General features: G+C 39.0%; 1 protein-coding gene across 1 annotated transcript; it reads right to left on the reverse strand.

Annotated features, from left to right (window-relative positions):
• Nucleotides 1-55: 55 nt before the first annotated feature.
• On the reverse strand, nt 56-18,702 carry LOC127446366 (60S ribosomal protein L5-like). Its single transcript, XM_051707259.1, has 8 exons — nt 18,589-18,702; nt 18,048-18,117; nt 17,843-17,958; nt 17,366-17,500; nt 7,107-7,309; nt 2,905-3,082; nt 2,582-2,670; nt 56-218 (listed from the first exon to the last, which is right to left on the reverse strand). Exons 1-8 carry the CDS (start codon nt 18,589-18,591, stop codon nt 122-124), a joined length of 891 nt encoding a protein of 296 aa, XP_051563219.1. The 5' UTR covers nt 18,592-18,702; the 3' UTR covers nt 56-121.
• Nucleotides 18,703-19,899: the final 1,197 nt, after the last annotated feature.

Consider the following 19,899-nt stretch of genomic DNA (forward strand, 5'->3'; position numbering starts at 1 on the left):
ACTTGATGTTTGCAAACAATGAACACTTAAAGACTAAAACAGACACAGACAAGAGTCTTTTCTGATATATTTATTAGAACAAAGTATTTCTGCACAAACACGAGGAAAGCGGGATTGAGCTCTAGTCCTCCTCTGCAGCTTGAGCCCGAAGAAAGCTGGCTTTCTTTTGGGCAACACGGTCTTTTCTCTGAGCCAGTGTGAGCTTGGCACGGTTCCACCTGTCAATAGAGCCAGTCAGTCAATTTCAGCAAGTGCAAAAAGCAAACAGTCTCTTCCAGGAAAAAGCACTAAGTTTGGAGGAAATTTGACTAAAATGAAGCAGGCAGAGGTTGAAATTACGGACTGCTAACTGGGAAATGTAAATTATATTGCTAAGTGGAATTATAGCTGTAGACATGCACATAACCAATATTTTATGGTATATTTTCTTGCACCATTTTGACATTCTTACGTGCTGTGTAGGTGTATACACCGTTTATTCTACTAGTTGAGACTACTCCAAACATGATATTACTACCCAATCTGTATAATGTCAATACCCAGTCCCATTACGATGTCATAAATTATGAAATGGCTAATTTACCAGCAAATTTATAAGCAGTTGTTAAAAGTTGGTCACATTGCCTATATGCATTGCAAAGTTTAACTTCTAAGCTTTAAAACTAGACCTACACTATTATGTCAAAAAGTTATTGAATTTGTTAGCCACGCCAAGTGAAGGTTAAAACACAAATGGTAAAATTCTGTATCAGACACAAACTGTTCTTTCTCAGTCAGTATCAGCCCTGAAATTCCATTTCAGTGTGTCCATAGAGGTAACCAACCAACCATTTAGTTGCAGAGGTTTTAAGCTTGTCATTTCAGGACACTTACCACCAAATGGAATTGCAAAAATAAACAATGTTTTCAAAACGGTGTTTTAAATACACCCCTCGTCTGTTGTTGTTCAAACAGTCAGACAGTCCCACCTCCAGCTCACACCATTGGTTGAGTATTGTTGTTGGGTGGGTATAAGCGGGTCTCTCAAAACAAACAGGAATTTTTTTTTACAGTTTGAGGAAATTAACCTATGAATGGCTTACTCAATGTTGTCTTCTGCATATTAAGCTGGGATTGAAGAGCACTTTAACACTGAAAAAAGTTACATACTTAAGCTTTAAGTTGTTCAGACTAAACTACAGAACATTTACTGGGTTCCATGCGTAAATCATGAACATTCTTTGCCCTTTTACTGAGGTCAAATTTAGGCCAGTTCAGAAAAAAAAACAAAAAAACACCAGCATAAGATGATTTGTGAATTTGTTTAAACAATCTCCAATTAGTCAGACACTGAATGCCCAATAATTAACCAAAGCTGCTCTCAGCCCCGTCTTGAAATGTGCTTGCATCAACTGTGCAATGAAGGACCAACTTCAATATGCTCAGTCTGAAAGGGTATCATCATCAAGCAGCATAATATCAAATATAGATATCTGAACAGTCTAAAAGGCCTAAACATGAGCACAACAGCATTGTGTAGTGTGGTAATAAATTAGGAATGTTCCGAGACCATTTTTTTGAGAACGAGTGCGAGTACCAATACTTTTTTTAGTACTCGCCGAAACCTTTTTTTACTGAACTCAATATCAGCAGTTTATTTCAATATTATCATCAAAATTGTTTAAATAAATTAAACCTTTAAGCAAATGAAAGTATAACAATACATTTTCAACATGAAATTGTATTATTTTTATCAAATGAAGTGATTTTATACAGAACCTCACAGCATAATCCAAAATACCACATTGGAGTTATTTTTGTCAAATAAAGTGCTGCATAACAGAGAATCACAAATGTGAGATATTGCTTAAATATTACAGTTACTATTTATTATTATCATCATTAGTAGTAGTAGTATAACAGTAAATATTATATAACTATACAGTAGTGATCCATTTCTGTCATACTTTTTTCATTTAAATTGAGCTTTAAAGTGTTTGTGTTGTTAGACCAAGGAGCTCTGACGTATTGACGGCAGATTCCCAATCCGGAAAAGCCGGTCGCTACGTGAATCACAGTAATTATTAAACCGCAAAAGGCTACTATATAAATAAATAAAATATAAAGTCCGTATATGACTCATGCTAAAAAGTGAAAGAGCACTCTGCCTGCTGTCATCTGTATAAACAGAACATGCAATGCTCATAATAGTGTTATCCATGTTTGAGCCAAGGATCTCTAAAGATATGAGCAATTTGTGTCTCTATGTCAGCACAACACCGGCTGCACACATTCACAAGCACTCACATTTAAAACACTGCACATGCAAATGATCTATCTTGTTAAATCGCAGCTTTTGCTGTTAAATAATCTCACTAGGACATGACGTGATTTTAATCTGCCCGCTGAATGTTTACGTAATGACATTCATTCGTCAGATGGTACCGGTATTTGGTATCGGAGCATTTTTACGAGTACAAGAACATAAGCGCGGTATCGGACTCGATTCTGATACCAGTATCGGCGCATCCCTATGATAAATATAATCAGAGAGCTCAAGACACAGAGGAAGTAGACACATGATGAACAAAAACAACTGTACCTCTTCTTCTTGACTTCCCGCTTGGCCTTCTTTTCGTGCACTGGGTTCTCCCGGATGGCTGCATGGGCCTTTTTGTACATTTCCTCCATCTGAGGGAGACACACATTAATACATGAAATACTTCACAAAATTAATAAACATTATGGACCATTATACTAATGTTTATAACAACCATTTTTATTGAAATAGCCAATATTACTAAAAGACTGAACTTTCCCCAAGTAATTGGGGAGATGGAAACACTAATGGAGTTATTGATCATGCATCAAGATGATAAATCTGTACACCTATAAAAAAAGTATCATTATCTCAAGAGAACATACTGAATCAGGGGTAACGCCGTTCTTGATGAAGCGAGAGAATTGTTTCTTGTAGGCATCCTCGTCCTCCTCCATCAAGTAGCTCATGTATTCCGAGACGTTAATGCCCAGGATGTGTTTGCGGTGGACCTCTGCGTTGAACTCTTTGCTCTCAGAGTCATATCCAGGGAAACGCTTGGTGCTAAAAGTTGAAGATCAGAAACTTTATGCTGGACATTCTAAATGTAAAATTAAAAGCATTTTAAACATGGCTGGTTTTGGAGAAAAAAAATGGATGGATTAGAATTTACACCTCAAATGCGATGTGGTCACTTGCCTCTTTGACTACCTCCATATGTGGTTTTTGTGAACCGATCACAAAATATTTATGACCACATTTACACCTGTGTTTGGCACTGACCACTTGTGATTGGATCAACCGAAATGCCCTTCAATACAAGGTGTGAACGGGGTCATAGTCACTGACAAGACCAGAGAGAGAATCAGGCATTGCAACATTTGTCAAAACATTAACCAGATTTACAACTTCACATTTGTTCTAAAAGACTCACTATTGATGAACAGAGTTCATGCACTATTTCATTTGCTTTAAAAGCTAAAGTTGCTCTCAGCCCAGTGTTGAAACGCAGTGCTGCACCAACTAATCAAAATCGATAATGAATATAATCAACAACGACGAATTTCATTAGAGATTATTTGGATATGTGCGGCGAGCACAGAAGCTCCGTCAGTGATGTTACTTTACAGTAGTGAAAAATGCGTTTATATGATGAAACTCGTTTGAAAAATGGTGGAGTCAAGTTGAAAAACATGACTAGTTGTCCAGCGCATGGGAGCACCTTGTGAGCACTTCAAAGATCATAAGCACAGTGTAATGTGGACCGGTTGCAATGCAGCATCAGGTGTGTTGACAGTGCCCATGCCGTTTGATCCACTTGAGTCGTTTCTCTTCAGAGCATAAAATACATTTTAAAGCTATTTTCCATGTTTTATAATGTATAAATGTTATGAATTCAATATCAGGTACGTGTTTCCATTTCGCAAAACTGTTGGTCTTCACCACAAGCGAGCCACCATTAAACTTCAATTAGCTAGCAAATCAAACCGATTGCAACAGAGAAAGGGTGAACAATCATTTTGATTGAACTGTTAAGTTTAATAAGGATGTTTTTTTCCTGCATTTAAATTTTGCGGTGCCCGCCCATGCAAAATGTCTTGACGGCAAATTAATGATATTCTTTTTGCATTCGGCACTTTAAGCACTAAATAGGTTTCTCATCTGAAACACGCATCCATGCATGGGTGGCGATTAAAGCCTGGTTTCACGTGCATGTCGCACGATTCTCCGCAGAAACATATGCACAAGTGATCAGCTCTGCACTGTTCTGTCTCTGGAGCACCATAAAACTTATGCAACCTATGAATTTGTCTGAGAATTTTCTAATTTAAAGCACTATGGAGGCAGTCAGACATTTAAACATCTATACAATACTGATGAGGAAAAGTGACAACACTGTTGCGTGCACCAAAATAAATTACCACACTTGGGCTATAAAAATCTATCACTGTAAACTATTCCAGAAACGTTTTTGTTTTTTTTAATAGTTTCATATTAATTAATATCTCAGGAGGAATGTATTGGATTTTTATTACAACCATGGTAAAGTTTCTAAATGTGTTTATTCATAAATTCTATAATACTAATTAAGTCTGTGAACTGCGATCTGCTGATTGTGCCTTGAATCAGGGCCGATCTTTTTTGCAGCACGCAGGGAATCACACATACACTGCTACTCTAATGAATGAGTGTGTTCTCAGCCCTTGATGCATGACAGTAGCTCCATTTACATGGACACTTTGTTTTAATCGGAATGAAATCATTCCGATTGGTGATTCCGAACACTGTTTACATGAACGCTACATAAAGTAATCGGATTTATGTGAGCGTTTATATGCATCAAGCATCAGATCGGAACTGCTATTGTGGCGTGTGCACACGGCATGATTATACAGCATTCCCTCGCCGTTTGAAGGGGTGTTCACACTTGACTTTGAGCACACAAAAATATTTCAGACTTATCTAGAAATGAGGATATGATGTTATGCGCAACAGCTTGTAGTTTTAATCAATACATTATAAATAAAAAATATTACATTAAACATTTTTCAAATATACCATCTACTCATTTTCCAGCAACAATAAAAACATCCAGCTTTGAAAAATACAGCCTTTGAATTGAGCCATGAGGTCAGTCCTATTTACCCATTTCATGTGCTATTATATGACCTCGCTGCCATATACCGTACAGTATATGACCAACACTCCACGTACCTTCTGTATGCTGCACTGTGGGATGCAACAAAAGTCAGCAAAACTTTTGTTTCTGTTTATAAATCTTAAGTGATACTTCTGTTTACATACCACAGCCAAAATCTAAGTCAACCAGTGATGAAGGGCGAGAGCAGCGATTAAACACTTCAATTTATAATACCACGGCCATGTAAGATGCATGACGATTTTAACATTGTATAAAAAGCACTATAACGTCACTATACAGTATATATTAATTGTAGGCTATACAGTATACTATTGTTAGTCATTAAACGCATAAGATTTTGAAGCACAGAATTTATTCACGCCACCAGATTACAATGTAAAAATAGTCATTTTTACACAGCACGTTGATATGGAAAATGCTGGAAATCTACATTAACTATGCTACAAAAGAGAACATGCATGACAACATAAAACATGATAGTAATTAATAATTTGCATAGGTTTGTTTGCCTCGGTTGATTTCGGTGTTCTCTTTGAGCTAAAAGCAGATCTTTCATATACGGAGATAAATCATGAATAAAATATATTTAAATGTCCGTGAAAGACAAATGTGGCAACATTTCTGCTGACTTCAGACATGTACACACTTTTCCTGGCACTTGACATAGATCAAAAGCAACTTTTGGATGCTTTTACTGACATCATTTCCCAGATGTTTCTCCATTCACAGCTGTTGCTTCATTACGCTGATGGTCACAAATATGCCCACTGAGATGAAGTGTCGTTGTGCGTGAAACGTCAAGATGCCATTACTGCGTCAGTACTGAACATGCACAGATCATCCCAGTTTCACAAAGCAATCCGATCATGGGTTTACATTGCAAAAATTCTCTAAAAACAGATTAGAAAAGGTTTACACCACCCCTTACAATCCAAATGAAATTTAAATCGGATGTGGCCAATTTAATCCGGCCGACATGGTTACATGAGACTTTATTTGGATTGAGCTTCTAGACCAATCACAAACAGATTACCAGAGTCTATGTAAATGCAGCTAGTGTGGCCTCTGGATGGTGAATTGTTGGTAATTCTAACTATTCATGAATTTAAACTTTCACACATGCTGTTATTCAGATGAATATGCAGGTTTGTTTTAAAAAATGTGTAAGAATTACAGGTGAGTCATTACGGTAGTAATTCTGACTCACTGCACTGTGAGTACGGAAAGGATAAAGAGACTGCAAACAGATATAAAACAGAATGAAAAAACAAATAAACATGCATATTCAAATCTGAGTGTACATTATGTAACCAGAGTTGTGACAATCAGACATGTTGAGTGACAGAGGCTGTTTGAGCGATCATGAGCACTTTCAGCTTCACTCCCCTCAACATGCTCACTGGCAGTGTCAATCAAACATGCATGCTCTCTATAACTGTGTCTTGTTTGGAAGGCTGCATGCTAGGTAGGACACGTCCTTTGAAGGCTACAGTATACCGAGTGCCCTCCTTTAAACAAGCCTTGTTTAAATGAGACTGCCTTCGTAGGACAAACGGAAACGGAACATGATTGCTATGACAGCACGCCACTCTTTAACAAGCGCTTTGAGTGAGAAGGGAACAAAGTCCCTTTAGAAGGGAATGTATGAGGTCAATTTTAGGAGAGTTATAATAATGTAAAGAGCAAAGTGTGTAAAAGTTGTTCTGTTTTAATGATTGATATCAGGAAACGAACAGGCCTGGAAATTAAATGTGGCTTTGTCTGATTAGTCGATTAATAAAATAATCGATTGAGAAACTGAAAGACCAACTACAAGTTACTCAGTCTCTAGGTGTCATTATCAAGCAAATACATGCAACATACCCCAGAACATCAATCTAATATTTCAGGCACATTCAGAGATGATCAGTAAGAGGAAAGATTTACCTGTGAGGAATGGAGAGACCTCCATCCACAGCTCCCTTTAGGGCTCCGAACACCTTGTTGCCAGTGGTGGTTCTGGCCAGGCCTGCATCCAGGTAGCAGGTGAAAGCTCCTGGCTGTCCATCAATGCTCTCCACATTAAACTCATCCCCGGTGACCTCCACCTGACCTTCGTATACCTTGTCAAGGCCAAATTTGTTCAGCAGCTGGAAGATTGCAAATAGGGGTCCAATTACAACAACTGCTATCACATGGAATTCCAGAATTGCCAAAAGCCCTGTGTACTATAAGTATTAACATCCATTTCAGGGGATTGGATCACAAGGGGATTGTACTAAATAGAGGTGTAACATGTCCAAAACATTGTCATCCAAACACATTAATTCGAAACATGTTTATAACTGTGTAATCAACACAGAGTGAGGCACTGACATAATAGGGCTTTTGATACAATGATACTGACATAGCAATACTTTTTCTCGCAAAACTGCACTGATAATTTTGATCCTTTTTTTCAGGGATGCAAACTCATGAAGGGGGAAAAAGGTGAGACAATCACTGATCCACGGACATGTTTTCCGGGGATAATTTTTTTTCAAGAATAAGCTAAAAGGGGCCTGGGTAGCTCAGAGAGTATTGACGCTGACTACCACCCCTGGAGTCGCAAGTTCGAATCCAAGGCATGCTGAGTGACTCCAGTCAGGTCTCCTAAGCAACCAAATTGGCCCGGTTGCTAGGGAGGGTAGAGTCACATGGGGTAACCTCCTTGTGGTCGCTATAACGTGGTTCACTCTCGGTGGGGCGCGTGGAGAGTTGTGCGTGGATGCCGCGGAAAATAGCGTGAGCCTCCACACATGCTATGTCCAGGGTTTTTCCTGCATACAGAATTATGAGACAGCCGCCTCCGTTAAATTTCGTGTCGCCTCCGACTGTCGACGAAACTCAGGCAGGCAGTCACGTGCACAGATAGACCCCAAGTGGTGCTCAAGCACCTGCCCTCTTTCAATAGATCAGTGCCGTTTCTGCAAGTCATTTCTTATTTTTTAATGCATATTTTAGTTTTTATTTAAATTTGGCCCTTGGCATCAATTCTCAATTAAACATGTGCCCGACATCTGCATTTAAGTTGTAATTCTGCGAGACCACATGAGCCCCTGCCCCTCCCCCTCTTTGACATTCTTTGTCACAGCCTCCACAGTTAACGCACACAGAACGAGCACCCTGAGGAGCAACATCGAAGTCTACCTGACCAGCCTTCATTTGTGACAGCCAGGTAAGGATAATGTTTGTCCTAAACTCCGACATTGATTGACACTGCTGTGAAATTAAACCACTATAAAAAAAAATCTCCATAGCGCCAGCAGAACTTAGGCAATAGCCCTCCATTAAGCTTAACAACAAGCAAGCTGATCAGGCATTGGCTCAAAATAGCATTGTGCAGGGTCGGAAAAGCCCCCAAAATTCAATATTTGAATTGCTCCTGTTCAAGTTGTTTTTTTCTATTGATAACTTAAGTCAATCCTCTGTGGTCACCGGAGGTGCCGCGCGATCACCTGACTTTTTCCCCGATAAAAGCAGAAAGAAATACTCCATTTTTGGTCATACAGATAAGAGTAAGACATCATTCGAAACTACAAAGGGTTTACTTTTATTTGTGTACACTCACAATAACAGCAAAACATTGTGGTTTTGTAAAATAAAGAAATCATACAGGATGCGCTTTCTGCCGTCTCGGTCTCTGTGAACTGTCTGGAGTCCGTCACGAAAATGAACCGAAACTCAGTGTATACTTGCCTCGCAGACATGAGAAATATGTCTATAGAAAGCTTGAATTGTCTACTTTTAAATGAACCAATTTAAATCGAATACAAATATTCTCTGTGTAATCCGTATGAACCCAACGAAAATGTACAGTCTTTCCTGTTTGAGCTCATTATCGTTTTTGGAAGACATGCTGTGAATTTACCTCAGAAGAAGAGAGTGATCCGATACAGCCTAACACAAAGTGTCTCACATAAGTTAATTTTGTGAGCGAAAACTGGAGTCTACAAAATCTATTGTGTTTCATGGCCTTATTTAAGTGACTTAAATTATTTATGTTACAACACTGCTGAGAAAGTGATGCAGTTTATTCATTCATTTAGTTAATTACTCATCCTTGACATGATGACTACAATCATGTCAACTGTATCTGGGCAAAATTTTGTATTATCTCAAAGCAAGTTATGGCATTTGGAACCAAGGTAGCCTTTATAAAAAGTCAAAAAAAACTCTCCAAACAAGTGATCTGACATTTTTAAATGCCACAATAAACCAGAAACAATTACATAGAATAAGTAACAAGTAATAAGATCCAGGGGCCTGGGTAACTCAGTGGTAACATATGCTGGCTACACCCCTGGAGTTCACTAGTTCGAATCCCAGGGCGTGCTGAGTGACTCCAGCCAGGTCTCCTAAGCAACCAAATTGGCCCGGTTGCTAGGGAGGGTAGAGTCACATGGGGTAACCTCCTCGTGGTCGCTATAATGTGGTTCGCTCTTGGTGGGGCACGTGGCGAGTTGAGCATGGTTGCCGTGGTGGATGGCGTGAAGCTTCCACATGTGCAATGTCTCTGTGGCAACACGCTCAACAAGCCACGTGATAAGATGTGCGGGTTGACGGTCTCAGACACGGAGGCAACTGGGATTCGTCCTCCGCCACCTGGACTGAGGCGAATCACTACGCGACCACGAGGACTTAAAAAAGCACATTGGGAATTGGGCATTCCAAATTGGGAGAAAAAAGGGAAAGATCCAGCACTGTTTCAGTTGTGCGCATAGTAAATCAAGACCTGTCAATCTAAGCGATCTGTCCTATCCAAGCTGTAAAACAGTGGCCGATTGGTCTTTACACATCGTCCATTCCCACCATTCCCACCCACATACCTGAGATCAGAGATGATCTTATTATCAGTTTAAGAGGTTAATCAAGTTTGCTGTTTAACTATAAATAAACACATTAGCCATTATGTTGCATTTATTTTAATGTTGAACAGGTTAGCTTTTTTAATTAAATATGCTATAAGTTGATAATTGTCATTTTCTTCAATCATCCAATTATTACAACACCTAAAATATGTTGCTTGTGTTTGCTTCAGCCAATGGAAGGCATGGTACAAGTGTATGTGTGCACATGATCAGGATGGTACCACCTCTGCCTCATTTTGAGCCAGGAAAAACCCTGTGTGGTAACGCGCTCAAGCAGCGCGGATTGACAGTCTCAGACGCGGAAGCTACTGAGATTCGTCCTCCGTCACCCAGATTGAGGCGAGTTACTATGCCACCATAAGGACTTAGAGCACATTGGGAATTCCAAATTGGGGAGAAAAAGGGGAGAAAATCTATAAAAAATCAAATAAAAAAAGAATAAGCTAAAAGCACCAATTCCCACTATTTTAATGATTCAAGTATAGCAAATTAACTGCACAACTGTGCAGAATTAGCTGCAAAAATAAAGGGTATATTGTTGTGGCTTGCTTCTGTTTCACAAATTTTAAGGCTCCCCCCGGCCAAAGATTTTCCTAGTCGACTAGTAGGTGTTAATTTAAGCCATTAGTTGACTAGTCACACGTTTATGATATTAATTTAATTACTTAAATATATTTTTTGCGGGGCATCAGAAAAGGGTTAGAGTTCCAGGGCTGAGAAAGAATAAGTAACATTGCTAACACTGTTCAACATTACAGAGAAATACTAAACCATAATAATGAGCCTTTCAAATATAAATTTTACAAGCGCGCACAAAGCGAGCCGCAGCGACACCGGCAAAAGCGATAATGATTCTGAATGTGTCGGAAAACCAGCAAGGAGACATTTTGTTAATTAATAGAGAGAAATGCACATTAGGGTTCTGCCGACAGACGATGATCTCGGGAATGGCCGATGGTCAGAGTGATCGCCAATAGCTGATGCCTTTGACCATGTCAAGACGATATTTGGCTCGTTTTCCCATGTATTAAATAATTATTATTAGGCTATTATTATTATTATTATTATCAAATTAATATTACAAATAATTTGCCCGTAGACAAAGACACGCGCTTGAAGAAATATTATTATATTATTGAGAACAGATGACAGCCGTCTATGCGCATATATGACGCGCTGATACGGAGGCGTGCATCTCGTGGAACATGCACATGACCTCAGACATCTCATCTCAGGAGGTGTTTTGAGTTCAGTTCGCTTTATTTCCACAGAGCAGTTTATTGTGACCAACTCTGCAACCTGTATATCTGTGATTAAAACATAAAATAATACAAAAACACCTCAAACAATGATTTATATTTCAGTGATTATTATCATCATTATAATGATTATTTTTACATTTATAATTGTTTTTATGTCTTCATTTAAGTAACTTTCCACCTGCACGTTTAGACGGATTCTTGCCTGACAGTAAATGGAAAGGTGTATATATTTATTATTCTTTTACCACTTCATTATTTTAATTGCTTTTTCGTTTTGTTTGGAGTGCAATTTTAATTTAGAAATGTATTTGATTTAAGTTCTTCGTTTTTTAAATAAATTAATTTTCAATGCAAAATCACTAAAGTAAGAATATTCACCGATCCCTCAACCCAGGTGTTGCCGATGTAATTGGATATTGCAATATATATATATATATATATATTACACACAGTTGTGCTTAAAAGTTTGCATACCCTTGGAGAATTGGTAATATATGTACCATTTTGAAAGAAAACATGAGTGAGCAGGCAAAACACATTTCTTTTATTTCTTATGGGATTCATATTCAATTGTAGGTTATAAAAGAATGGCACAATCTTAAAAACAAAACATGGCAACAAAGAAAAAAATGAAATGATCCCTGTTCAAAAGTCTGCATACCCTTAGTTCTTAATACTGTGTATTGCCCCCTTTAGCATCAGTGAGAGTGTGCAGTCTTTTGTAATAGTTGTCTATGAGGCCCCAAATTCTTGCAGGTTGAATAGCTGCCCATTCGTCTTGGCAAAATGCCTCCAGGTCATGCAAAGTCTTTGGTCGTCTTGCATGAACCGCATGTTTGCGATCTCCCCAGAGTGGCTCGATGATATTAAGGTCAGGAGACTGTGATGGCCACTCCAGAACCTTCACCTTTTACAGCTGTAACCACTGGAGGGTCAACTTGGCCTTGTGCTTAGGGTCATTGTCATGCTGGAAAGTCCAAGAGCGTCCCATGTGCAGCTTTCGTGCAGAAGAATGCAAATTGTCTGCCAGTATTTTCTGATAACATGCTGCATTCATCTTGCCATCAATTTTCACAAGATTCCCCGTGCTTTTAGAGCACACAAACCCCCAAAACATCAGTGAGCCACCACCATGCTTCACAGTGGGGATGATATTCTTTTCACTATAGGCCTTGTTAACCCCTCTCCAAACATAGCGCTTATGATTGTGACCATAAAGCTCTATTTTGGTCTCATCACTCCAAATTACAGTGTGCCAGAGGCTGTAAGGCGTGTCGAGGTGTTTTCGGGCATATTATAACTGGGCTTTTTTGAGGCATTGGGGCAGTAAAGGCTTCTTTCTTTCAACTCGACCATGCAGCTCATTTTTGTTCAAGTATCGTCATATTGTACTCCTTGAAACAACCACACTGTCTTTTTCCAGAGTAGCCTGTATTTCTCCTGAGGTTACCTGTGGGTTTTTCTTTGTATCCCGAACAATTCTTCTGGCAGTTGTGGCTGAAATCTTTCTTGGTCTACCTGACCTTGGCTTGGTATCAAGAGACCCCCAAATTTTCCACTTCTTAACAAGAGATTGAACAGTACTGACTGGCATTTTCAAGACTTTGGATATCTTTTTATATCCTTTTCCATCTTTATAAAGTTCCATTACCTTGTTACGCAGATCTTTTGACAGTTATTTTATGCTCCCCATGGCTCAGTATCTACCCTGCTCAGTGCATCCACGTGAGAGCTAACAAACTCATTGACTATTTATACACAGACACTAATTGCAGTTTTAAAAGCCACAAGTGTGGGAAATTAACCTTTAATTGCCATTTAAACCTGTGTGTGTCACCTTGTGTGTCTGTAACAAGGCCAAACATTCAAGGGTATGTAAACTTTTGATCAGGGCCATTTGGGTGATTTCTGTTATCATTATGATTTAAAAAGGAGCCAAACAATTATGTGATAATAAATGGCTACATATGATCACTATCCTTAAAAGACAGTTTTTTTGCATGATCAGTCATATTTTCAAAATCAATGCCAAAATTTCACAATTTCTGCCAGGGTATGCAAACTTTTGAGCACAACTGTGTGTGTGTGTGTGTGTATATATATATATATATATATATATATATATATATATATATATATACATACATACACACACACACACACACACACACACACTATATTGCCAAAAGTATTCGCTCACCCATCCAAATAATTGAATTCAGGTGTTCCAATCACTTCCATGGCCACAGGTGTATAAAATGAAGCACCTAGGCATGCAGACTGCTTCTACAAACATTTGTGAAAAAATGGGCCGCTCTCAGGAGCTCAGTGAATTCCAGCATGGTACTGTGATAGGATGCCACCTGTGCAACAAGTCCAGTCGTGAAATTTCCTCGCTACTAAATATTCCACAGTCAACTGTCAGTGGTATTATAACAATGTGGAAGCGATTGGGAATGACAGCAACTCAGCCACGAAGTGGTAGGCCACGTAAAATGACAGAGTGGGGTCAGCGGATGCTGAGGTGCATAGTGCGCAGAGGTCGCCAACTTTCTGCAGAGTCAATCACAACAGACCTCCAAAGTTCATGTGGCCTTCAGATTAGCTCAAGAACAGTGCGTAGAGAGCTTCATGGAATGGGTTTCCATGGCCGAGCAGCTGCATCAAGCCATACATCACCAAGTGCAATGCAAAGCGTCGGATGCAGTGGTGTAAAGCACGCCGCCACTGGACTCTAGAGCAGTGGAGACGCATTCTCTGGAGTGACGAATCACGCTTCTCCATCTGGCAATCTGATGGATGAGTCTGGGTTTGGCGGTTGCCAGGAGAACGGTACTTGTCTGACTGCATTGTGCCAACTGTGAAGTTTGGTGGAGGGGGGATTATGGTGTGGGGTTGTTTTTCAGGAGCTGGGCTTGGCCCCTTAGTTCCAGTGAAAGGAACTCTGAATGCTTCAGCATACCAAGAGATTTTGGACAATTCCATGCTCCCAACTTTGTGGGAACAGTTTAGGGATGGCCCCTTCTTGTTCCAACATGACTGTGCACCAGTGCACAAAGCAAGGTCCATAAAGACATGGATGAGCAAGTTTGGTGTAGAAGAACTTGACTGGCCTGCACAGAGTCCTGACCTCAACCCGATAGAGCACCTTTGGGATGAATTAGAGCGAAGACTGCGAGCCAGGCCTTCTCGTCCAACATCAGTGTCTGACCTCACAAATGCGTTTCTGGAAGAATGGTCAAAAATTCCCATAAACACACTCCTAAACCTTGTGGAAAGCCTTCCAGAAGAGTTGAAGCTGTTATAGCTGCAAAGGGTGGGCCGACGTCATATTAAACCCTATGGATTAAGAATGGGATGTCACCTGAGTTCATATGCGTCTAAAGGCAGATGAGCGAATACTTTTGGCAATATAGTGTATATATATATATATATATATATATATATATATATATATATATATATATATATATATATCTCGTGAAGGAGGGAACAAAACTGTATTCACACACATGATGTATTTTCCTAGATAACGAAATACCCGTCTGGTAGAGAATGCACAAATGAAGTAGGTTCTTTGCCAGAGAGATGTTGACAACTGTTGTAAAACCATCTTTCAAAAAGTTGAACAACACACATTTTAATTGCACTTATTTTTTTTCCAGTTTCATTTGAATTTTGAGCTAAATAAAAAATAAAGTTCAAAGTTTGAAATCAAGGTGTCTTGCTTTATTGTGTAGGCTTAACACTAACCCGGCTTAACAAAATTACCACATAGTACCACCTAGCATCCAACCAGCGCTAATACCGGTGTTCGTCAGTTTCCTGTGGGGTTTTTTCTGGTTGGTCGCAATCAAAACTTGGTCGATCAAGATCCTTCTCATCGACTAAGATTTGGTCGACTATCAGTGGGCAGCCCTAACAAATTTGTTCAGTTTTATTAAATGATTTGTTCAGTGACCCCTTCTGGAGATGCCACTAGGTGCGACAAATGAGTGTCTTGTGTAATATGAGTGAGTCACTGAAACATTGAGTTGTTCACAATCGAAATCTACCAAGAGACTTTATACTGTTTAGCATTATAAGAACAAAGGAGATCTATAATTTTCCTTCAGTTTTTAAATGGCTGAGCATGACTTTATACAAAAAGACAACAATAGTCTAATAATGAGTGAACCATCCTAACCTTCTTTTAAAATTTGCATGTCTATAAATCTACTGATTTCAGTATAATGTTTAAGAATTATAAGAACAAAGGGGTAACAGTGGGGTTAAATGTGATTCAATGTATATATGTTGTGTTTTTCTGTTATGTCTATGAATCAAATTTTTTTTTGTTGAAAAAAATAAAATTATTATAAGAACAAAGTAGACCTATCATTTTTCCTTCAGTATTTAAACTGCTGTGCATGCCTTCTATCAGAAAAGAACAATAGTCTAATAATAATGTTTCAATAATGTCTTTCCAGGGCATTATAAATGAGATGTGTCAAGGTGACAACGCTCCGCTCAACACCAGCATCAAGCACCACTTTGCCCTCCAAATGCGATGCAGAAAAGATCATGGAGGGGCAATTTTACAAGTATGCCATGCGAGAAAGCAGGAGATGTGCACAGAAATCATGTATTTGGAATAGAGAAAAAAGTGCCAATTGCTTTGATTACAGAGAGTAAAGAGGCCTCCTTTATGTTATTTTATTTTTTTGTGTGAATGTAATTACTGTAGTTCAATAACTAGGGTCTCTGCATACTCTGAACCGTAAGGTAATATTTAATTAAAAGAAATTAAGAGACATTCAAAAGCGAGTGTGAAACACTTGTGTAAGTGGCGTCATGTGAAACCCCCTTAACGTTTATAAACAGTCACTTTTACACAATAGCTCTTCCGTCATTTTTCTCCTTGATGAACAAGGTAGACTTGCATGCCGATGCCGAAGTGAACAAACAACTTGCCCCTCTCATTCAGTCTGTCGATACATGCATCAGGTCATTCAGTTTGTTTATGAATGAGAAGTTTAACGAGTGCTGCTTCTTCAGAGCCCTTCACGCTGCATTTCTGTCAGACGCAGAATCACTGTAGCAAAGCATGCAACTGGCCGTAGCTGTAATCAAACAACTGAACGTATCGCAAAAGTGACCAATTTTGGTTTCAAAATGGCGAATTTTGCCGAAAGCCGAGGAACTTGCATCCCTGTTTATTTATGCGCATTTGACATTTTCTACAGTTTAATTACACAGGTCATCTGAAGTGCAGTGCGGTCAAAAGCACTTCAATGAGTTTGCTGTACCAGACAAAAGTAAACCACACAATTCCAGTTTCTTGCAGACATTTGCTGCATTTTTAACTATACTGAATTATGACATGTATCACAATGTGTATAATATGTTGAAGTAGATACAGATACCCAGCTCAAATACATAGTAAATGTAGTCCCCAAAAAAACAAAAAAAAAGACAAAGGCTAAATGCACTTTTGTACGGTGTTTAGATACAATTACTCCTCCAACAAGCCAAACCCCAGTTACAGGTGTCATGCCTTGCAGGACAACTTTCTAAATGCACAGCTGAATTCCTCCCGCAGTAAGTGTTCCACAAAAAAAATAAAAAATAAAAATTGGAACACTGAGATCAAACAGAGGGTAAAAGCACAAAAAGGGAAAAAACAAAATTACAGAAACGTATTTTTAAATATCTAAACTTGCTACAATAAATCAAAAATTGCTTAACGGAAGTAGCTCTCACAGCAGTTTGCACGTTCAATAAGGTCTATAAAACTACAAACTGGCAATCAATACGTTACGCCCCAATATTTTTACCCTCATTCCACTGTCAACAGAAAGAGTCCCCTGATTGGTCACACAATCATGCTTGGAGTATGTGTAGTGGACCACAGAAAATGTGATAAATGACTAGAGAAAGGAGGTTATTTCTTTGAGATACAAACACTGACAATTCTTGACCTGCAAGGTAAAGTTTTATAAATGTGTTTCAAGAGGAAACAAGTCAAATGATAAGTGGTGGGAGTGAGACTCACCCTGCGGGCGAGCAGCAGCCCAGTGCAGTAGGCTGCTGCATAGTTTGTCAAACCCACACTGATGCCATACTTGGGCAGCTCATGGGAATAGGCGGCGCACACAATCATGTCACCCTCGATCTTGGCATAGGCGATCTTAAAAACAAAAACATCCCAATAAAATTTGACTGTACACATGCAAACTAAGACTTTAACCTATTGGTCTAATTAACTGAAGAAAACAGGTCATGGACTCGGAACTGACACACTAACAAACTTTTGTTATGATGCATAACTATGCACAAAAATGAGCACATGCATAACAGCCATACAATAATAGTGCATTGTTAAATACATATGTACTGCTCTCAACAAGCATCAGTGTGTAAACACAAATGTAGCAATTTGTTAGATAAGGGACATGTTTTTTGCAACATATATGTACTGATCTTTGGCATTTCACTTAATGAGCATTTTGGTCAGCAGGTTAACACCCACCTGGCAGATGATGTCCCTGTTGGAGAAGCGGACAATCATCCTGTACTTGGGTGTGTTGTACTTGTTCTTGTCTTGGATGACCAGTCGCTTACGGGCAAAGTAATCAGTTTTTCCCTCTGGAAAGCAAAATGCAAAAAAGACAATTAAAGTCAGGCCTGTTTGAATGGCTTTAACCAATTATTTACTTTTACAGTTTTGCACTTACCTCTCCTTCTCCTGAACTTCACCTGGTACCTCTTGAAGTAGGCCTTGTTCTTCACTACTTTAACAAATCCCTAAAAGACAACACAGAAGTTTAAAAACTTATTCCAGCTTCCACCTCTATACAAAAGGAAAACATTAACATTTCTGCTGCAACACTGACTGTAAGCGTTGAAAGGCCTCCAATCTGATGCTGAGGTCTGCAAGCATAGCAGGTTAGCATTAAACATGTCTAGCTCGTCATGTGAGTGCCGAATCAAGTGTTTAACAATGTCTTGTGCATTCTTGGGAACGTATCATTTTCCGAAAACCATCGATAACGTTGCAGACGTTCACAATATTATGCATCTCTATCTGACACTCATGTGGGAATGGCTAGAAATCAGCGGTAAGGCCACGTTTAAACTCATACCGGACTCGGACTCTCCGACAAAATCTTAAGCCATCTTTTTATTATATGCCATAACATGATAAGGTAAGGGCGCTAAACAGATAATTAACCTTTAGGGAACATAATAAAATAAGTATTGCGGCGCTGTACTGACCATTTTGTAGACTTTTTAGTCTCCAGAGTCGGAGCCTGGAGCCAAACTGGGGAGTTTTTACTCCGCTGCACTGGGAAAAGAAAGATCGACGTGCGCATGCGCGGTAAATACACAGCGGGGCAAAACAACACTGTCAGGAGAAAAACACGGCGACTCCTGCTGCTTTGGATGTATAACTACGAATATGATCTGGTGAAAATAATTTCTTGTGCATGAACAGACTGAAAATATTTCAAGAAATGTTCTAGGTTCTGCTCAAAACGCTTTGAGCCAAGAAAGTCATCGAGTAAAATGGTGAAAGGGACAATATAGCTGCAGTAAGAAAAAAATGCTATAAAATGCAATAAAAATCACGATGTAAATTTTTCATTAAAAATATGTAAACAAATGCAAGGACTGTTTAGCAGATTTATTCTCTGATCTCAAGACCAGTGATAGCCAAGCTGAAAAGAACCTGCCAATGTGTTTATATATATATATATATATATATATATATATATATATATATATATATATATATATATATATATAAAAATATTTTCAAGACAATTAGAAAATAATAGAATTTAATATGTTGTGATATATTTTGAGGTTTTATTTTTATATATCAAAGAGATTTTGCAACAAATATAGAATAGGATTCATTACTTTCACACTGAAATTTCAAGAGAAACAACTAGCTGCCAAACACATACTGAGCTATACATGACACATAATCTACACATAAATTACACATAAGCTACACATTTGCTGGTCGGACTAATCAGATTCTACGCTACAAGACTGTTTTGATCACGCGGACTGGGAGATGTTCCGGTCCGCCTCTGATGACGACATCGAGGTTTACGCTGATAGCATAACGTGTTTCATCAGAAAGTGCGTAGAGGATGTTGTTCCGACCAAGACTATACAGATCTACCCCAACCAGAAGCCATGGATAAATAGCGATGTTCGCGAGACACTTGATGCCGGGAATGCGGAAGAGCATAAACAAGCCAGTTATGCCCTCCGCAAAACTATCAGAGCAGCCAAACGCCAGTACAGGGACAAGATTGAAGGAAAGTTTAACACCACCAACTCTAGAAGCATGTGGCAGGGAATTAATATCATCACCGACTTTAAAGGGATTAAAAACTCCGCCGTGAACACCACTGCCTCTCTCCCGGATGAGCTAAACACTTTTAATGCTCATTTTGAGGGAAATAACACCGCCCTCGCGGAGAGAGCTCTCGCGGCCGAAGCTACAGAGGTTAGTTCACTCTCCATCTCTGTAGCGGATGTAACCCGATCCTTCCGACGGGTGAATATCCG

The sequence above is a fragment of the Myxocyprinus asiaticus genome, chromosome 9 (genome assembly GCF_019703515.2).
Source record: "Myxocyprinus asiaticus isolate MX2 ecotype Aquarium Trade chromosome 9, UBuf_Myxa_2, whole genome shotgun sequence".
Lineage (NCBI taxonomy): Eukaryota > Metazoa > Chordata > Actinopteri > Cypriniformes > Catostomidae > Myxocyprinus > Myxocyprinus asiaticus.